Source organism: Rhopilema esculentum, chromosome 14 (assembly GCF_057945365.1).
Source record: "Rhopilema esculentum isolate cy_ngs chromosome 14, ASM5794536v1, whole genome shotgun sequence".
Taxonomy (NCBI): Eukaryota; Metazoa; Cnidaria; class Scyphozoa; order Rhizostomeae; family Rhizostomatidae; genus Rhopilema; species Rhopilema esculentum.
In genome coordinates, this window is record NC_142828.1 from 6539116 (window position 1) to 6559887 (window position 20772).

At 36.1% G+C, this 20772-nt stretch overlaps 1 protein-coding gene and 1 pseudogene across 1 annotated transcript; both read right to left on the minus strand.

Moving 5' to 3' along the window:
* Positions 1–31: 31 nt before the first annotated feature.
* Positions 32–20481, minus strand: LOC135696551 (uncharacterized). Its single transcript, XM_065215979.2, has 5 exons — positions 20344–20481; positions 8026–8198; positions 2834–2962; positions 2106–2287; positions 32–1339 (listed from the first exon to the last, which is right to left on the minus strand). Exons 2-5 carry the CDS (start codon positions 8117–8119, stop codon positions 1118–1120), a joined length of 627 nt encoding a protein of 208 aa, XP_065072051.2. The 5' UTR covers positions 8120–8198; positions 20344–20481; the 3' UTR covers positions 32–1117.
* LOC148958550 (uncharacterized) lies at positions 12633–13673 on the minus strand (annotated as a pseudogene).
* Positions 20482–20772: the final 291 nt, after the last annotated feature.

A 20772-nucleotide genomic window follows, 5' to 3' on the forward strand; every position in this document is an offset into this window, starting at 1 on the left:
CTTTAAAGGAAAGATAAAGAAATATGACAGCTTTGCAAAATACATGGAATTTCAATATATTTGCTTCTCCATGTTCGTTCATATTCACAGAATGCCTGTTCAGATTAGCCCATTTAGTATTTAACGTATAAAATCTAAGCTGAGGTTTCACATTTCTGATGTTAACAAAATTATAATCGAAAACAAGAAATGTTATTTTGATAAAGTAATTTCACTCTACATTTGAACATGAAGCTTTCATAAGCAACATTTACATGCAGAAGAATTAAAACCTTAACAAGTTATACTGGTGCAAAAAGTTCGTAAAATGCTTAGTTGCACCTTAGAAATTTTTCACAAATTCTGTAATTAAAAATGATTTCCTGGAAAATTGTAAGTTTAAGATTTTTAACTTTCTGATCAGCAGGATAATCATCAAATCTTTTAGCATAACTTTAGCGTTTTCTAATTTACAAAAAAAATCCAATGGACATGTTATGTGGTAAGTTGGTTTTAAGACAAATTCACACCTCCAGTGTAACAAATCGATTTGATAATGCCCATGGGCGTAACGGGAAAATTTCTCAAAACTTTCGGTTTTTCCTTGAAGTTATTCAGATTTTAACAGAAAAACTGGCTTTATAAATCAGTTCAGTTTCAAACTGCGTAATGCTTGTTTTAAACCTTGAAAATAAAAGTCATTAAAACACTTTCGCTAGTTCTAAAATGGTCTCCTTTCTGTCTCGCTTTCACTTTTTGGTAAAATTTTCAACCAGCCTATCCATCTTTTTTGTTTCTCTATATTTTGAACGTAGTGAATTACTTACCAAAATACAATACTATATTAAACTATTTAAATATTTGACTTGATTTGCGATTAAACTTTGTAAAGTCGAAATAGTTTTTTCTAAGTCTGCTACCACAAACAGCTTATTCATATAGAGACGTATCTAGAAGTCTAATGTCTCTGACTCTTTATGTCTTTATGAAAAAATTGACACAACAGCTATACACATATTTTCTCTTACTGATATTTGGCAAAGTGTCATGCGGTAGACATTTTGCCAAATTAACAAAAAGTGCATACAAGCCACTAATTTGATTTGATTTCCGTATTCTGGTTATAATTCTTCGCCAACTAAAAGCCAACGTTTGCAAAGAAAAGGAGGGATCCATCGCCATCGAGGCCTAGTATTACCAAGCCTGATATGACGTCATCAGTCTGCATGTATTGCAAAGTAACAGTCTTCATGCTTTTACTGCAAAACAGCAGCCTTAAACTTTCGATTACACTGCCTTTCGTCTTGGAATCAGCAACTTTATCTTGGAGAGGTATCAAATTTTCAAGGATAACGTTGCTCTGGAAGTAAAACAAATTTTGCTAGTCAGATAATGACATCATAGCTTATCTAACAAATAATTTTGACTCTAGAAAATAGCTTATCTACTCTCTTGGTTGATATGTAAATATAAAAGTTTGTAAATATGGTATTTAGCAAGCTTGTACAACCTCTTATTTTAAAAATTCCATCTAATCCACATCAAAACAAATGATTTAAAAATTCTAATCTAAAAGATAAGGTTGTAAAAACGATGCTTGAGCATTTATTGCTAAGCATTTCCAATTTTTTCTAAAAATGTCAAAGTTTTCAGTATATTAATTTTGCGTCACAATATATTCCAAATTTCATAAATCCTCTTAACCTTTTAAGGCTGGCGCCCATTTATCTTTAGCATAACAATAAATTTTATAGAAGCAAATTCTTCTTCATCTTTCTTCTGCTACTGTCAGAGTTTTGTTTCTAATTGTTTTATCAATTCGTCCACTAATACTATTTTTCTTCTACCAAGTCCTTTTCTGTAAACTATTACCATAGGCCAAAAAACACCTGGTGATCTCAGATCCAACCAATTGAAGATGTGAAAAGTATTTTAAATTAGGTAATTGGAAGTGTGAACATGAAAATGTCTGAATCTTCTAGTCAGGGGCTTGTTTCAGAATCAAAAAATTCTTAGACTGCTAAAGAAAAGACATGAAGTTGTCTGTCGAATGTAAGTGAAATGAGAAATAATGTATTTTGAAAGTAGTAAAAGAATTTCTCATAAACAGAAAGCCCCAAACATACCAGTAAATGATCGGGGTGCAATAGTTCGTTGCATTGTGAAGCTTGCTCTTTTTCGTTTGAAAAGGGTCCTTTTAGGGATGTTATCTCTATCCATGACATGGAAAGAACATCCGCCATTTTTCCAATCCCAGCTGTGTTTAAGAACATTTTAAATAATTGCTTTGGCATGTCAATGAATGTATCTAGAAAAAAGATGAACTGGTTAGAATATTTTCAGGATAATTTGCATGATTGCCGTGGCTAATTTAACGCTGCTGGCTCAGTGGTTAGGGTTGCTGACTAAAGGTCCAATGGTTTGTAGTTCGAGCCATGAACTTGACCAAACTTTCACTCAAAGTGAGGAGGGTCGCCAGTCCTCTGTACTTCCAGGCGAAGGGGTCACGAAGTGTAGTCACATCAAGGGGTGGGACCAGGACATTGACCTAAAACCACCTTAGGATGCTCCGTAGCAATACAATACCATTAGCTGCTCGGTAACGGGTCAGTTTGGTGTAGTGGTTAGATTTTTCAGAAGATTCGTCACATACGTATTCATTGTTGTCGATTTATCTTGATGTCAATAACTTTTGCTATCAAGAAAACGAAATAATTCAACATCTATATGAAACAACTAATATAATTCAAGTCTTGAACGATGGTATTTATCGATATAATGTCTTTTTTCTTTGTTCGATGCAAAGCTAAGCTAATCCCTGTTGATTTTAGCATTTTGATTCTCAACTTCTCACCTTGTTCGAATGTAGCATTCTTGTTATAAAATATCCTTGATATTCTTGCTTCTGTATCTACCATTGAGAGTTTCTCGTTCAGTCTTGCAACAATTTCCTCTTTATTCATACCATTTTGAAACAGCATACCTGTTTGATGGAAAAAACATCTGGATTAGCGGATGCTTTAAATTCAAAAACTTTAGAGAAGACAGGAGTAGGATATCTGCTCATAGCATTTTCAATAGAATGCTTAAAGAGAATAGCATGAAAGTTATATTAGTAATAGCTTGTGAAGGTTACAGAATGCCTGAAAAGATCGTTTGGGTCTGGTAAATTTGATCCTGCAATATCCTACTTTTCAGATGATTTTATTTTATACTTCATTGCATCGCTAATAATAAGTTATTAACGCCATCGAGGCTGGCTTTTAAAGTTATCAAAAACGCTGCTTTTGAAGTTTAGCAAGTCATACGTCCATTCGAGAATCTTTTGTCAGACTCACTTAACATTAGCAGCGGATATGCCATCAGACATGGGTTTCAAATTAAAAGAGTCTTTCCTTGCCATAGTGTTCATTGATCGAGTAATTAGAGGCTATCTTAACCTTTAATACTTCCTTGTAAAGTCCTTACAGCGTTTTGACACATTAAGCTACTTTTAGTGGTAGCTTACTTAAACCACGAAAGGGCAATGCATTGAAGAATTTTTGAAATTTTCCACAAATTAGCCAATGGTAAAATGCTTATATAAATGGAATGAATCGGTTTTGTAGGTTGATGTCTGTCAGAGAAAGCCAAGCAATTTAATTTTTAAGAAAATGATACATGTAAAGCAAAAGAATTCTCAACAGGAGGATAGGATTATGGCTGCCTTGCATTGAGAGCAGAATAAATGAGGTAACTCAAATGGCGTCGTATTAAAATAACAAAGAAGGTAGAAGGAATGATCTGGAGATGTGATGAACTGATTATTCGAATACGCTCTCCTTGTGCAGTTTGGCTATTTTGCAAAAAAAATTTGAAAGGGATTCAGCGACAAAAATCCCGGAATTCTTGCAATAACTAAAAAATTCCATCCAATTTGCATGGGAATTGAGCCATGTCCAGGGATATGATTGCGTTTTGAGATGCCCTGTTCTGTAAACCAACGCATGTTTAGCTTTGACTATACGGCACTGGTTATTATTTGACAGACCTGTTGGATGGGTTAGTCACAGACAAACTCCTTATTGTTTTGCTACGTCATTACTTCTAAGGTATGTCTGTTAAGAGAATTGTAGTAAGTACGTCGTTATGTTCAAATGAAAAACTCAAGGAAATGAATTTAAGCATCCCTCTATAGCGTTGCAATTCTTTGCAGCGATATTCTAACAAGACCGGGAAAAGAATAAGTTCAAGGATAGGAAGTCTGGTAACAAAGAAAAAAATCGGTTGATGCTCCCCGGGATATCGTCTTCGCAGTGTATGTAATATATCATGTAGCTAACGATATTTTGGTAACTTGTCAAAAAAATGTAAAAGAAGAAAAGTCTTATCGCAACTGGTTGAATATTCGTAGATATGGAGATTCCCTTAAAAAAAAGTTTTTCAGTGAAGTTGAGCTAATTCTGATACAGAGGTTTTAGTCACCAACATCAATGAAACGGCATTGCGATCTTTTCAAATGCACTCTGGGTAATTTCGATATCAATTTGATAGCAAAAACATGTACATTAACGTTACATCATATAACAGTAAGATGAAAAGTAAGATATAAAGCGAAATTTCTGTCATAATTGCGCTTTTCATCAATCCTGTTAATTCTTCAGGTTGCTGCAATTCCATGCCGATCTTAAGACATTTACATGCTGAAAGTAGGATTTGATTATCAACTTCAATTTAAGGAAGTTAGTGGACTGATATATGTAGATCTGCTTGAAACAACCTAGAGTTCTACCTCTGAACGTTACATTTTACAACAGAGATCATTGCAAACTGCCAACTGCGCTAATTCTTTGACCTATCTTTATATCATTATGCCTGTTCAGAGATTCTTTGTGAACATTTGGTCTTCAAACGCCTTTGAGACAGATTGAGAATGGGCCAGGTTCTGCAGAATCTCTTTGAGATATAAACCAATTTTCTTTAATTGCATAGAGATTGGACGTATCATGATATCGAAACATGGCAGTTTTTTCACTTTAAACGTTCCTGAATAAAGCTTTTATTTAGCCTATTTCCTATTTCCTATGCATATCAATGGTGGTAATATGAACGTAAACGCTTTTGCCATCAGGTTGGCTTATCTTTACATCTAAAAACTGCCGACAAAAGAATAACTCTATACTGAATAGAAGTGATCTTTTCAGAACGAAGATTGCATTTGAATGCAGTTTTCCCGTTAAACCAACTGCCTTTGGGAGCTTGATTGGAAGAATATGTGATGGGTTAACGTTCGCTTCGTCTAAATTAGAGCAAAACCGCATTATTAACCAAAGACGCAATTGCGTCTTCTATGTGGTCCGTCTTCAATTAGAATAGAATAGGCTGTGTGCTTTTCTCTACTGCGAATAATGGTATGGTTTGGATATCACTGAAACTTCAACATCCATGGAATTCCAGCAATAGAAATTTCCTTTATATTTAGCAATTTCAGACTACGAAAGTGCTGCACAAAGGCAAGTACCGCACAAGCCCGTTCCATCGTGAGCCTACCAAAAATCCTCTAAAATGCCACGGTATACAGTTGTTATAGTGTTAGCTTTAAGAAAATGCATCTTGACGGGAGTGTAAAAGACAGATAATGAGAGCAGCAACGGCAAAGTTGTTTCGGAGCAACACTTGACAGAAGTAATGGTACTGAAATATGCAAACGAGGTCAGATGATAATTTAGAGAGGCTGAATGAGCTTGTGGACCATTAATATGAATGCAATATGCCCAATAAGCCCAATATGTTTTTCGGAAAAACGGTTGTCGTCATTCTTTGAAGTCGGGAATCGGGAATTGGAAAATTTTGTGAGCGGGATTCGGGAATTGATTACACCGAGATTCGGTAATAGATGGTCGGTAATCGTGCTAAAAACGTAGTGGGAGTTCGGGAATCCGAGGACCTATTGCTTAACCTCCTCTTAGGAATAGCCGGATAACCGACCTGATTCAAAGTGTCATTGCTAGCTTTCCTTTGCCGAGCTGGCCTTCCATGACAGAAGTGCAGAAATCCTTGCCCTCTTTCAAAAGCGTGCAGCCAAAATATCTACTGCACAGAAATGGTCAAATAACTTAGGATCTGTATGTTGCAAAGAGCGTAGGATCTGCCTATGTTGTGTTTTGAGTTACTGCACAATGTCATTTGGATCTCCAACCAAAACATTTTAATCTGCCTAAAGCTGCTACAAGTCTCAATCGATTAGAATAGAGCCATGATGCATATCTTTTTCAGTTAGGGATCTTTCTATAAAGATGAAAGAGAATTAATTTTAGGGAAATAGTAATGAACGCACGTAGTTTTGAGCTTGAAAGAGAACTGCAATTCGATAGACAAAAGTTTAGCAAAACACGAAGGACAAGTTGATAATTCGTTTGCAAAAGCGGAACAGTTCCTTAGCAAAATAAAAGTAGTTGCGCAATACAATGACCGTTCTACAAAATAACTACGTTGATGAATGAAAGTACATAGTTATTTTAGCCTGCCTGTAGGGAACCTCTTGATAAAGAGTTTTCATTACATCATCATCTCGCCATGGCAACAAAAAAATGTCCACAGAGTCATTAAACCTGGTGTCGAATGAAGATATCCCTGCTGGAATGTGTTGATGATAAAAAGACAATATCATTTACTGGCTATCTTAGGTAATGAAATTAATACGAATGTATGTATATATAATCATCTTCAGGTGAGCTATTTTCAGTTGTGTAATTGAAACATAAGACGTAAGGCAGAAAAGTTCCCAGGACTTTTATAACTGGTATTTGCACAATGTATAAACTCGTATGCTCTTTTCAAATACCAATGATGCCACGCAGGCATTGTTAAATGCCAGAACATATTCTCTATAAGTCATGCACTCACTTTATGTTTGCTTAAGATTTTGCTTCTCTAAAATGCCAATGATTAATCAAAGAGCTGAGGCAGAAGACCCATTGCATAACGATGTACTAACCACAAGGTTGTTCGTTATTCATGTGGTAATAGAAGGCCAACAACATGGTGACAGATTTAAGCTCTACTATCTGTTTACTTTGAAAGAATATCAAACAAACCGCATTATTGCATTTATTCTTTTGGTAATATCGTGGAATTGAAGCAGAAATGCTTATCGCTTTTAATGACGCTTCGGTCAGCCACTGGTCGCCAACGCAACGCATAGATTCACTGAGCAAACCCAGAAAATGTCAATCTTACAAACTCAAAAAATGTGATAAGCCCATCTCAATTAGTAGGTTAAAACTCAAAAAGGTTCTCATGAAACCATAAATAAGATACTGATTACGTTTAACGATAATTTGCTTTGTCTTAAACACCCAACCTCGGCGCCATTAGCCTGGTACCATTCTCGTTCTTTGGCGAAACATTTTCTTTAACCATAGCTCTAAATATGTATCAAAACGCAATATAATAGGCATACCCTAAAAACCATAGATCTTTGTTATGTTTTCCATAATTTTATGTTCTTACCATAAAACATCATCAATGAAGAAATACGAATCTACGGTGTAACGCTGCTTTGGATAATCACAACATTTTCAGGAAATTACTGTAAATGTAGCATTGGGTGAAATTCAGCTACTTGATGCTGGATCTATTTACTAGTAAGTTCTTGCTACTTTTGCCTGTCTTTCAATTTGCGCAAAGTGGCTTGTCGAAATTGCATTTTTGACGGCTTTATTTGAAAAGCATTTTACTCTTACTAACGGTATGTTCAGCAAAAATCAACTCGTGATAAGGGTTTAAACACATGTTTTGTTCAATATCTGTATTTACCGCAAACTGATGTGGTCTTCTGTCTGGGAAACTATTCCTTTGTTTTCTTTATATAACATACCTTTCAACAATATACAGCGCATACTGGGAGAACGTCAATTCAAATTATTGAGATCTGTGTTTATTTTTACCCATAAAAACAAAAAAGACGAAAAATAGCGAGAATGGCTTTATAAAAGAAGCGGACGTGACCACAAGAAAATGTTCGATATGGAATCAACGAAATATGTATAAATAATAAACACTTACGTTTGTTACCCTGCATTGGTATTCCGCTTACGTAAACAGAAAGTGTTAATGCTGCTGTCAGAAGGATACTTCCAAGCACATTCCAAGTAGTCATCTTGGTTGTTTTGCAGAACCTCGCTTATTCAGTGGCCGATTTCACGTCAAGCACCAAGACCCTAATTGAATCGTCTAGCCTGAAATTCAAAGTGGATCTTAATATTGTTAAGAGCTCTGGAACCTAGCCATGCCAATGTTACGGTTGTGCTTTCGAATAATATGTTGGGGGTTGTGAAGAATGTCAGGACCCTGTGTCGACAAATGGGCGGGCGGTTTTTGAAATAGCAACAATAGTGACTTGTAATATGAAGTGAAGGAATTCAGATGATTTTCAAGTTTTGTTAATAGAAACAACTTGGTTTTCGATTACATTAAATCTGATTACCTTGTAATCATATACTTTTTTAGACAAATCCCTTCATTCAAGTTCTCTTTGCACTTGCCAACTCTATCTTATTCAATGTGCCAATCGAACAACGCTTATATAGTTTACAGAACCAACACTTTAAGGGTATACTGTCAAATCGGCCAATGAGGAGCAGGCGGGAATAACCATACGTTACTATAAAGCAACTCACTCAGATTACTCAGGAATAAAAACAGATGTCATATAGTGTAGCTTATATCCCAGTCCATAAATGCTGTCATGTTTATGGATGTTGTATACCAGACTGGCTTCTTTGTTGCATTGATAATGGGTCTTCACAAATGTTGGCAGCGTGTGTGTTGAAAAGAGCTACTGCTTGTCATTGGTTTGTAGATGCATATCATGAAATCCGTTTACGTTTTCGTTCATAGGCGTGAAGTTTCTATGTTAAATTGCTATTTTTTATGCAGACTATTCTACAAAGGCTAACTGCACGTTCTACGAGGAAAGCAGCCGAATAAACTCAACGCACAGTTATTCTTCGGGTACAAAAGGCTTTTGTGTACTTTTTGAAGAGGTAAACTCTAATATGTTTAGCTTTAAACGTCAATCATCGATGTGGATTATCCCATACCACACAGGTTTACCCTAAGGCAGGCAGTAGCCAGGTAAGTTGCCTTTGGGTCAATATAATAACTTTTGTCCTCCTCAAATGAAGAAGAATTCAAATCTATTTGGAAAATTCTCTTAAAAATTCCCTTGAGTTTGCTTGAATCGGACATCTTTTTATAAAGCCTAGCCTTCAGATCAGCTTAAATGCCTTTCAGAATGTTTCTTGCAGCTTTTTTTTAAATCCTTTAAAATGTTTTATTATGGCACCAATGCTTTTTTCGTCTTTCCAGAAGCCTGTTTTACGAGGGTACCGTTAGTATAGCAAATGATGTGTTGGTAGATAGTCAGAAACAACTTAAAATTTGCGGTTCTAACTGTTAGTATCGATTTGGAAAAATGTCAATTGAGAAAAAGCAGGCCTTAAAGGAATGTTCTATTGGTTTTCCCAAGAGCTTTTATTTCATCTCTTGTCAGATTTGACTTAACGAGGCATAGTGTTTATTGTCCATTGAGCTTAACGCTGTGTAAAATCTTTGGCAAAAGGTGGGCCAGAGATTTTGATCCTCATTTTTTATGCCTATCGTATGTTAGGACAAGCATAGACTGCTTTTTCCAATACTTGATGTTGAAAATCATTGAACATATTGTTGCCTTGAAAGTTTTATCTTAATAGGAGTCTTTCGGAGAACAGAACTGTACCACAGAATCTAAAACATCTTCCTATTCTGTGCATGTACAATAAATTTGGAACAAGTAGAGATATCGCAGGTTTTTCAAACTCGAATTACTTGATAACTCCTGGGCATGCAGAACAGTGCATTTTAACATGCTAATTTATGGGCAATCCCTTGCTAGATATATTTGTTTGAGGTAACTCACTGGTATTATTTTTAATAAGAATAATATTTTAACATTGCCTATCAGCTCCGTGAGCTTTTCAACCTTAGAAAGACCGAAACCTGTAAGTAATTACGAGGTTAATTGAAATGAAGTTACACTTTAAAGTGTTAGTTTCACTTAGGTGCTAGTAAAGTGTCAAAAAATGTTAGTTATTGATTGCATCTAAGAGACAGTAAAAGCATGGAGTTTTCTAAGGGAAATTAGCTTTGGGGTCAAGTCTTCGATTATAAAAAGAGAATGACAACAGCTTGCTGCTTCAAACAATCAAAAGATACTGAGGCTGAAGGGATAATTGCCCCCTCTCCTAGTTGGTATATCAAAAAGGGCCCTGGGCAAAAAGATTTCCATCACTTACGTTGAGACGCATTCATGATATGCCTCAATACCTCTGACACTAAATTCACACAAATGCACGTCTTAAGGATATGGCTTGGTGAAATGAAATATATACGTAAACAGGCCACACAGCAGCAGCCTGCTATCAGCATCTCTTTGAAATTTATTGCTTTAATTGTCCCATCAAGATAACTTGTCTAACAGATGTCTTGCGCAAAATCCACAGCATTCACCATAAATCGTATTTGCGGGCTAACAAACGCCCAGCTCTTTCAAAGCCTTTGTACCGCGACTAAAAATGCGTTTTCCACAAAGACAAAAATCTAACACCCGCCCTTTAGCAATAATCTTTAGCAATAATCTGCAATAATAGCAACTGGGCGTTCTTGACAAATGTATCATTTTCAGGCACAGCTTTTACGTTTCCACTCATATAAATGCAATCAAGCAATCGTGGGTCAATCGGGAGTGATTCAATATAGAAAGCATCTTTGCCCTGTTCGAAACATCGATCGAGTTGGAACCGATCGGGTAATGAAACCGTGTATAGGTATTCATGTGAAAGAAACAAAGATTCTGCAAAACACCTTTTCATCCCCCATGGGTTCCAAGAAGAATCACAGAGTTGTTATGATAATGATAATATCGATGTGATGGAGATTATGTCCATGAAAAATAATTGTATTTCTTGATTAAAAAACTTCAACTTTATCTCTAATAATTATCATCTAGTTGTTTGCCCGCTGCATCAGCCTTCTTTAAAACATTCTACATCTCAACTTCACTGCTCTCTGTTTTCTTCCCTAGTATTTTCATGTTCAGCCTATTGTCATTCATCCGTCTGATAGGAGGTCATCCTCCTGGTCTTCTGGCTATCAGTTTAATCTGTCATTTCACATTCAAATTTCATACAATCCTTAACTGTTATTCCATCTTATCAGTGATTGCTTCACGCTTATATTTTCAGGATGAAATGACAAGAGCTTTTAAATCTATTGTTATATCATGCTTTGGTTTCTGTGTAATTACATTAATTGGTTTATACCTTGACGATCTTTTAAGCCGCATTTCCACGAGCAAGTTTTCCTTGACAATTTTTCTTTGAGAAGTTTATTTTGCTTGTGTAAATTGGAGTCGATTGAGGTAAAGTGACAATTTTTTACTTGACAAGTAAAATTGTTTAAAATCTAACGTGCCAGCTTTTGAGCAAGTGCACTTGACAAGTAAAAAATTGTCATATGCAAAACTTGCCCGTGTAGATGACTTGACAAATTTGACTCAATTCAAGACCTTTTCTTCCGCGCAAGTAATTGCTTGTTCCTAGCTGCCATGGCCGCCACGAAGATAATCTGGACCGATCGAGGGACGTCAATGCTCTTGGAAGCACTTAAACCCGTGAAAGCCTTTGGAATACAAAGGCTGGGAGTTACAAAAATAGGTACACCATGAAGAATGATTATACAGGAGATATCAAAAGAAGAAATCCCAGGGATTGATTTGCCAGCTTTGAAAGGTGCCCCTAAATTCCTATGTAAGGATCGGAAGGGGTAATGTGGAATGTGCCTAAAATTAATACTCTCAGGTTCAAATTAATCGAACGGGAATTGAATTTGATGAACTATGACCTAGAATACCCGGAATAGGATCTCATAACCATTTTTACACTGTATACCATAGCAAAAATGTGGCAGTCAAGTTTTTGGCTGTAAATTTGACCAGATGTTATTATCTTAAATGCTTGAAGCTTTATAAACTGTGTCGATAGTTCCCTCATAGTAAGTTTTTGATACTTCTATGTTATAGATAAAATGCAAGGTCTTCGTGCTACAATCTGCGAAAAGTAAGAAAAATAAATAAGAGCCAGGGAACAGTAAGTGGTGCAGCTGATATTTATATTCCCAAGTGGTGATATTTTGAAGAATGATCCTTTCTTAAAGATGTGATAATTTCAAATCGACTATGTATGTCAAGTATGTCTGCCTCATCTTCTAATGATAATGATGACGACAACATCGATTTGGAAACAGCGGAAGATGAGTTTAGCCTCCCTTCATTAGATAATGATTCCTCATCTGCACATCCCAAGAGAAGGAATAAAGTGCCCTGGATGGAAACAACTACAGCAGCACTGAGTGAGCTAGCAAGGGAGGCAAAGGAATCTAACGAAACATCTTCCAGTAACCTTGCCAGAGAAGAGGATGAGTTGGATGTGTTTGGAAAGGATGTTCAAACTCAATTCGTGCTCTTGGCAATATTGACTGGCAGAGAAGGGTAAAATTTGCTGTACAAATTTCTATATTTCAAGCAACTGAACAACAGAGGGCACCATCCCGTTATTCTGCCTATAATGTCGCAGGCAGTAGTAGAGAAGAAATCAAACAATTTAAAATGACTTTTTTACACAAACAAAGTTTCGTAAACATTTCAGTTGTATTCTATTGTGTTAATTGTATCCTATGCTTGGGTATCATTGTTTTCATGATAATTTTTATTCAATCATCTTCCATTGGAATTCAACTGCACTCTCATCCCCTTTGCATTTCCCTTGCATTTGATGTTGATGGTCGCAAACTTGGATCTGCCCTTAACGTGCATATCTCCTGGTTATCTATGGAATTCCTCCAAGATCCTTGGACTATGTTGGCATTGCTGTCTTCTGTATCCATGAATCCAGGGGGAGAATATCTTTCTTTGTCTTCAGATAATTGTACAGGGCAAGACAGGCATAAAACACTTGCATTGCATTGTCAACATCTAGCTCCAGTGTTCGCAACAAAACTCTAAACCTAGAGCAGAGAACTCCAAAAGCATTCTCTACTATTCTTCTGGCTCGTGATAGGCCAAAATTGAACACCTTCTCGTCACCCATTGTACTTCTATGGGGATAAGGCTTCATCAGATTTGAATCATGGTTGTGTCTTGCTTCGAAATTTGCGGCCTCATTTTTTCAAGTAGTTCATCGAACAGGGAAGTTTCTATTCTGGAAAAAAAAACATTATGTGTCAGATTCAATCAATAATATGGATATTATCGCCTGCTATGATTTCAAATGAAAATTTAGAAGACTCCAAGCACAAAATGTTAACCGTGGGACTTACCGGAACAAATTCTGAAAACTGCCTGGGTCTGTGAGTCTCAGTTCTCCAATCAAGTTTCCCGCTAGTCCTTTGATCTGCCTGCGACGATGGCTTGCCCAAGGCCGAACCCACCACTTTAGCTGTTTTTTTTTAATATTTATAGTGCATTAGTAGGGCTGCAGCTGTCCCACACACAAATAAAAGTTTCTTTCTTTGTTAAGGGAGCCATTTTTGCAATAAAACTTGGCGCGAAAAACGAGGGGCGTCAGAAAACCGAGGCTAACCACGCCAATAGATTTTGTCAAAGAGTTTTTTATCATTCTACACGAGCGGCTAAAAGTTGTCATGAAAAAATTGTCAAACAAAACTTGTTTATAATAATCTACACGGGCAAGAAAGCTTGTCAAGGAAAATTGCCAAGGAAAAATTGCAGTCAATAAATGCTACAACAAGGAAAGATTCAAGCAGGTAGCAAAGAGATGTAGAAACTTCAGTGAATCGAAACTTCTGTTAGGTGCACTCTTTACGAGGGATGTTACGAAAATAAAAAAATGAGAGACGAAAGCTTCTGAAAAGAAACCTAAGTCAATATATTAATAATGTTTCAGATTTCTTCTCAAAATATTTTTTCTTATTTGCTCACAGCGTTTTCCATATTCATGCAAATTATTCGCGAATGACCTTTCGTGTAGTGTTTTGCGTGTAAATGAGCGTTGAATCGCATGACCTGCGTGCATACAAAAGCAGCAAACGAGAACAGGACCTTTTCATTCATTTTTTTCTCGCTCCACTTTTCTTTCTGTGCTATCAACAGCAGCCTATACAAAGTACACTGCAATATGGGAGTATTACATTAAAGTACAATACAAATCCAGGGAAATTCTTAATAGAGGAGCACTCATAATCCTTAAGCTAGTAGTATAGACAAAGTCAAAAGGCAGGGAGCTTTAAACGGACTTCTGCTGTTTTTTCTTCACTGATAGCTTCCATGTTTCGGGAGTGGCTTTTTCATAACCTAGGAGAATGATCTTCTCCTCGTAAAAGTGACAATAATCGTTCTTTGTTAGCATAAGACTGGTTTTGTAAAAGAATACGATTTAGGCTTGTCTACGTACTTATCAGTAGAAAAATTATCTTTCTTTAATCGTATAAACTTCAAAGCCAGTTATTCCATTTTAATTTGAATAGACTTTGGTTTACGATGAAAGTTGTCTTACATAGACATAATGGGGTATGTCAGGTTTAAGACTCATAAGCATCAATGTCTATCCAGCTCTTTTAAGAGATATTGGAGATGTACATTACTATGTTAAAGCAAATTATAAAGGATTATTTCAAAAACCTCATAATGTCTTCAGATAGGAATACTGGGGTCACTTCTATTAAAGCGATCGCGCGTTGCTGATAAAATAAAGAATGCCGCTGGATATTAAAAAAACTAAATGACAAACAGAACGGTGAAGCAGCTTGCAGAATTAAACCTCATCTTGGTTACGTTTATACACTGACATAAAGATTGAATAGATTTTATTTGATGTGTTATGGCTGGAACTTAGTTGGAAATCACAGTTTCCATGCGTTGACTACACATCGATGGTACCAATGTTGACTATGCAACTATGCACCAACTTGAAATGCCGAATAGCGATGATTTTGCTGCCGTGCTGTTGATATAGCCTCTTTTTAGCTTGTTTAAATTGCTTGTGCATTCAAATGGTTCTTTGTTTTTCTAATGTTTTCAGATTAAGCTAGATTATTTTTATTATTGTAGGGAAAAGGGAACCAACAGCAGTAAAAATGATGTAAAAAAATTGGCAGACCAAAAATTCTTAATGTACAGTTGAATCGCTTTAAAGCATGCCAGAATGAGACGAGATTTTCTGTCAATAGCGAAGAAGTTTAATTTGTACAAGGATAATTGATAAAGGTTTTGTAAATAAGGAAGAAAGTTAGGGGTAGAAATTTATCCGATGTCTTCAGGTTAAGGTGTCCATTCCGTGAGATATCTGTAGGCTTAGGTAACTTAGCGTTAAAATACAGTAAATTTGCTATGATATTTACTGGAATATAGGCGATGTCTTCAAAGCTGTTTTAATTACATCGACTATTTTGAATGTTCCATTCAGGGTCAAAGACAGATTCAGATTTATATATGTTGATTTTAGTCAAATTATGCTCTAAATTATCAAATGTAACAGTTATATTGATCCATATCTTTTTGTATGAATAGATGTGCCCAATCCCATTCATGCAAGTTCACAAGCCCACTTTATTCAACTTTTACCTGCATAATTTTTTCCGTTTGCTCAAAGACTAACAGTATTGTTCGTGTTTTTGCTACAGTAAGACTGGAATTGAAAGGACGGAAGCCCCAGGTCACAGCAACCATAGATGAAATAATGTCAACTTAGAGTGCTTTCAGCCACAAATAAAAGAAAGAAGTCTCGCCAGGTTTGTCATCAATTATTGCTTAAACAAATTTAGAAAGCAAAAGTGACTGAATTAGATTTGATGACCTGCAATTGGGTTCCTTTCAATACCTAAAACGAGGCTGTAGCCTCTAGTGATGCTGGATCACCTTCTATGTCATCTATAAAGACACAAGAATTCAGGAGCGTACCTTAACCCTTGTAAAGAAATTTTCATTTTCTATTTGTCAAAAAATTGTCGTTCTCTTTCATTATTTGCAGTTTTCAAATATGTAGCAAGGGGTATTTAATAAGTGAAAACGAATTGCAATATGTAGCTCGAAACACGAGACCAAAGCACTTGGATTAATGAGAGTTTAAAGAAAGTCTTCATTTTGTTTGTCTGAGAAATCGGTGAATTCCCTAGGTACCTTCGATAGCTGTGCAGCTTTTACTACAAGCTCCCACCTTTGTCTCGGCAGATTGTAAGATTGTCTTCATAGGTTGCTTCACTTTTGAAGATCTTGGCAAATTTTTTGGTAGCTTTGTGAAGATCTTGGCAAATTACTACTACCATTACAAAATCAGAACTTGCCAAGTTCTTCTCTAAATATTTATTGTTTTGGAACATCTAAATACACCTTAACCCATTATTGGTAAATCAAATGAACTTTCTCATTTGTATCAAAGGCATGGATACCTCACACTCATCTGAGTCAAGGGACCAACACTTTCGTGCAGAAGCCCAAACTGCAGAACTCCTTCTCTATCGTTCCCAATGGCATCAAAGAAGCGCATAATGACTTAAATACCAAACTGAAGCATGAAAATTGACACCAAAATGAGAATAATACAAATAGGCTAAAGTATGAACCCTTAGCGAAATCAAATTCTACAACATCCCTCGTGAAAGAAACTCTGATAATATTTTATTTGATCAGCATGCATAGATATCTCACATCTTACTCTATGTAGCTCAGCATTTTGACAATTATTTGTTGCTGCTTTTGTAATTTGCATATTCAAACAGCTTTAACATGATTCTGACTTGAAGATCATCCACAAATTAAATGGGATCTCTGATATTTTTATGCACCAAGCAGTGCTTTTAGGAATTCCCAACGCACTAGATTATTGATTATTTTTCAAATTGACATTGATATTCTTGCCAAGATGGACGGGAAGGTAGAATTTTCTTGCACTTGGTCAAAGAAAGGGAACACTGATTTGTCTTACCTTAGGCCAGATGCACCTATTTATAATGCTTGACATATTATTAAATGAAATTTTTGACATATTGGAACAATCCTGAAAGCATGTTGGGCCAACAAATATTTTTAAGACCTGAGACCTCACATGCCGGTGCTGTTTAAAGATATTTTGCTTGATTACTAAACTCTCCGTATAGCTCAAAATATTTGTTAAACAGGAAATAACAAATATTGATGGCCTCAATCCAATACTTGGCAAAATCATATGCTAAATAACTTAGATCGGATGAGTTATGCTTCAATGATCCAGTTTTGTTATGGATTATTGATGGGACGAAAGATCAACTTAAACATTCTACTTGACTTCAACTTTAAAAATTAGTTATAGCCAAAATATTTGCTTGTTTATTGGAAGTAAAAATGAGGGTAGATGTTCATAAACCAATTTGTCGAGAAAATCAACAGTAATGTTATACAGTTAATAAAACCGTATTTGCTAACAATGGTATCGTGCTGGTTGAAAGACTTTGATTTGAAGCTTGAGTGGGAAATCACCATAAAAACATCGCTGTTTAAAATGGTAGCTACATCGTTATCCATGGAATGGCTCCAAACTATTGCATAAAACCAGGGACGGAATTTAGCGGGGGGTGTAGTGGGGGGATATTCTCCCCCTCTCCCCCCCCAAAAAAGGTCTGTGTCCTTCGGAAAAAAAATTTTTCATTCTGTTCATTCGGTAAAATCATCTGTTGGTAGTCAATAGTAACAAAGTAACGCCAAGATTTTACTTTATTAAATTTTATCAGTATTTATCTTCTTATCAGTAGAGTAGCGGGGGGATATTGTCAAATGTTTTATAAGCTGATCTCAAGGTCGTCGTCGCAAAAACTTTCCTCATCTATATCTCTACAGAATGTTCAAAACTTTCCCCTCGTTTTGGGATTTGCATAGGAAAGTCTTCACGTTCTTGAGACATTCCTGATAAAATAGAAACTAAAATGCTAAAGCAGTCCAATCCTTGAAAAAAACTGGATTCTGAAACGCTTGTCGTGAACTTTGCTCCAAGGAAAATGTACTTGGTTTAATACTTTTGAATACTGTTAATTTTTCTAGATATTTGATTACAACTTTGGAAAATCACTTTTTACACGTAGAGATTCCTCGCCTTACACAATTCAGGACATAAACGTTAGTGAAATTTTGAAGGAAATAGAAAGGTGTAGAATATGGTCAGCCACCTATGAGGTCGAATAAAGGGAAATTGTCACGTAAAAATGCCATGGATTTTTCAAACACATTTACAATATGGGTGTTTTCACAAATTCTTAGGGGTGTGATCAGGAAAGATATTTCCTCTTTGGCCTACCAATCTTCCAAACCTGGCTACACCACAGTTAAAAACCAAATTTCAAAAATGGGCGTTTCCATCATTTACCAGTGACCTGAAGGGTGTGGCACCAAAGTTAATGTCTAACACCCCCCCCCCCCCCATCATTGTTGCACAAATCCGCCCGTGATTAAACCCTTATCTGTTTAAGGACCAGTTTGACTTGATGTTTGTTAACTAATTTTCATTTTATCAAAACTTCATACTTTCAACTTCTATCAAAGACAAAGATTCGAGGCTGGTTCATGAAGGATCGTTTATAGATCTATTCGATATTGTATATATTTTCTATACGTTATCTTGTATGGGTTAACATCTGGTTAGAAAAACGAGTCAGCCATTTTCTTTATCTTGTCACGTGTATTCTGGATATGGTAACGAAGCAGTTATCGTGATAGATATTATGCGACATTACAAACATTATTTCAACAAAAACCTAAACATATATGACTAATTACTTGACAACCCGGCTGTCAACCAATTTTTGGCTCTCATCTGCATTTCGCTTGAGACTGACAGATGCAACAACAAATCTGGTGAAAGATTCTCAAATTGTTGAAGAGATTAGCAAAGTTCTTGGATAAATCGAGCATTATAATAACCTATTTCATCAATTGTTTAAGCCTTTCTTCAAGAAAACATTTACATGTTCTTGATTCCCTTAATTTTCTTCTTGATTCCCTTGATTTTCAAGAGAAGTATATCTATTTATCTTGGTACCAGAGCCTCACTCAGAGACTGAAAGGATTAAGAACGGGGGAATGGATTTTTGATTCTGTGAGACTCTGGTACAAGCGGTACATCGCTGTAATCCTAGACAAAGTTGTTGTTATATTTCAAGCAAACACCCAGCATCTACAAAAATAATCCACTTCTTGTTATGAACTTCGGATCGACATGAAATATAGAGTTTTGAAGTTATAGAGAGGCTGCTTCATTCTTCTGTTTTTGGCTTTCTACGACTGACTTCTGCCTCATCAACCCTCCAAGAATAAAGTACCTGCAGCTGGCCTGCCTCTTAACGAGAGAATAAGAAGGAGGCTGTAAAAAAATTACTTGTAAAACACTGTTCGTCAATGAAACAACAGCACCATTCATTGGCCGAAAGATGATGTGGTTTGTCTAAATCTAATTTGCATCCACCACTTTATGTCATCAAATGGTTGAATCAGCAAGAGCTTCCAAAATCCCCAATTTCTCAGTTTAGAAGGTCAATACCATATGTTTTGTGAAGAACGATTTAATACCAACATCAGACGAAACATTTACACTAGTTAAGTAGCTTCTTATAGTATGAATAAGTCCATTAATTAGTTATTATAAATAGTGAGGTTATTATTAAAAAAACTTGTTTTACATAAAAAAGAAGACATCAATGCTTCATCGGCAGTATTTTGTACTTGACAAATTGAGGAGCGTCGTTGAAATCGAATTTTCAGGGTGGGGAGGGGGGTTCAAACGTTACAGCTTTATGATAAATATTTACAGAAGGGTAAGATAAAGAGTAAATTTTTGGTGCAAGCCTATAGTTTCGGTGAAAATCGGTCATTCGAATTTTCCAACCAATCCGACAAATGCCAGAGCCGGGAGAAGGATCGATTCCCCCCTGCCTCTTGGCGGACATCTTCTTACACTGGGCAATTCAAACAGAAAACAAATAGCTCCATCTTGAACGACGATTTATCGGGTTAGGTAGCTGCAAAGCCATTAAGAAAATTCAGAAGATTGTACCAATTTATCCTAGATATTTTGGTACTTCTACCATAAATCTAGATGCTATATTTACATCATACTTATATTTATGCGATTGCTTGTCGTTACAGCTTCTGTCTTTTGGCTACCCTTTTTCTTTGATCAGTGTATTGCGTTGTTAGAAAAACTGTGTTCCTGGCATAATATCAAAGGCGTGCTATACTTAGCAATCGTTTAGCATAGTGCACCTCATTACATATAATGTATATATGTAAAAATTAAGGCAACTTACCGTTAGCAACCAAAGTTTTTCTTCCAAATAGCTCTCACTTTTTCAGATTCTACCGCTTTGTCGTTTCAGGTCATCCTCAAATCTTCCACTTATGGAGTGCATTTATTGCGTAATACGAAGTGCTAGAACAGGAGCACATCAAAATCGTAACTAACACATATGTTGCAAAGATATGGTAAGGCGGCCTGCGGAAAGCCGGATCATTACCTGCAGGCTTAACTTAATTGGTTTGTATTTACAGCTCTCAAGAATTTCCAATCAACGAAGAGCATAATCGTGGAATCTTCTAAACTTGTCACATGAAAAGTTTTCGTTCGTGCTTGAGGTTAGGACATGACATTTGCTAAAAACTAGAACCTGATATAGTTGGTACCTGCAATATTATCACAAGTGAACAAATTATTGTCAACTTTACAACTCGGTAAACAA

Excerpts from the sequence above, each read along its gene's own strand:
- LOC135696551 (XM_065215979.2), bottom strand. The coding sequence starts at position 8,119 with ATGACTACTTGGAATGTGCTTGGAAGTATCCTTCTGACAGCAGCATTA. Across the intron at positions 2,963-8,025 it reads ACCAATGCAGGGTAACAAAC|GTATGCTGTTTCAAAATGGT; the intron begins GTAAGTGTTTAT and ends TCCATCAAACAG. Across the intron at positions 1,340-2,105 it reads TGCACCCCGATCATTTACTG|AGCAACGTTATCCTTGAAAA; the intron begins GTATGTTTGGGG and ends TTTTACTTCCAG.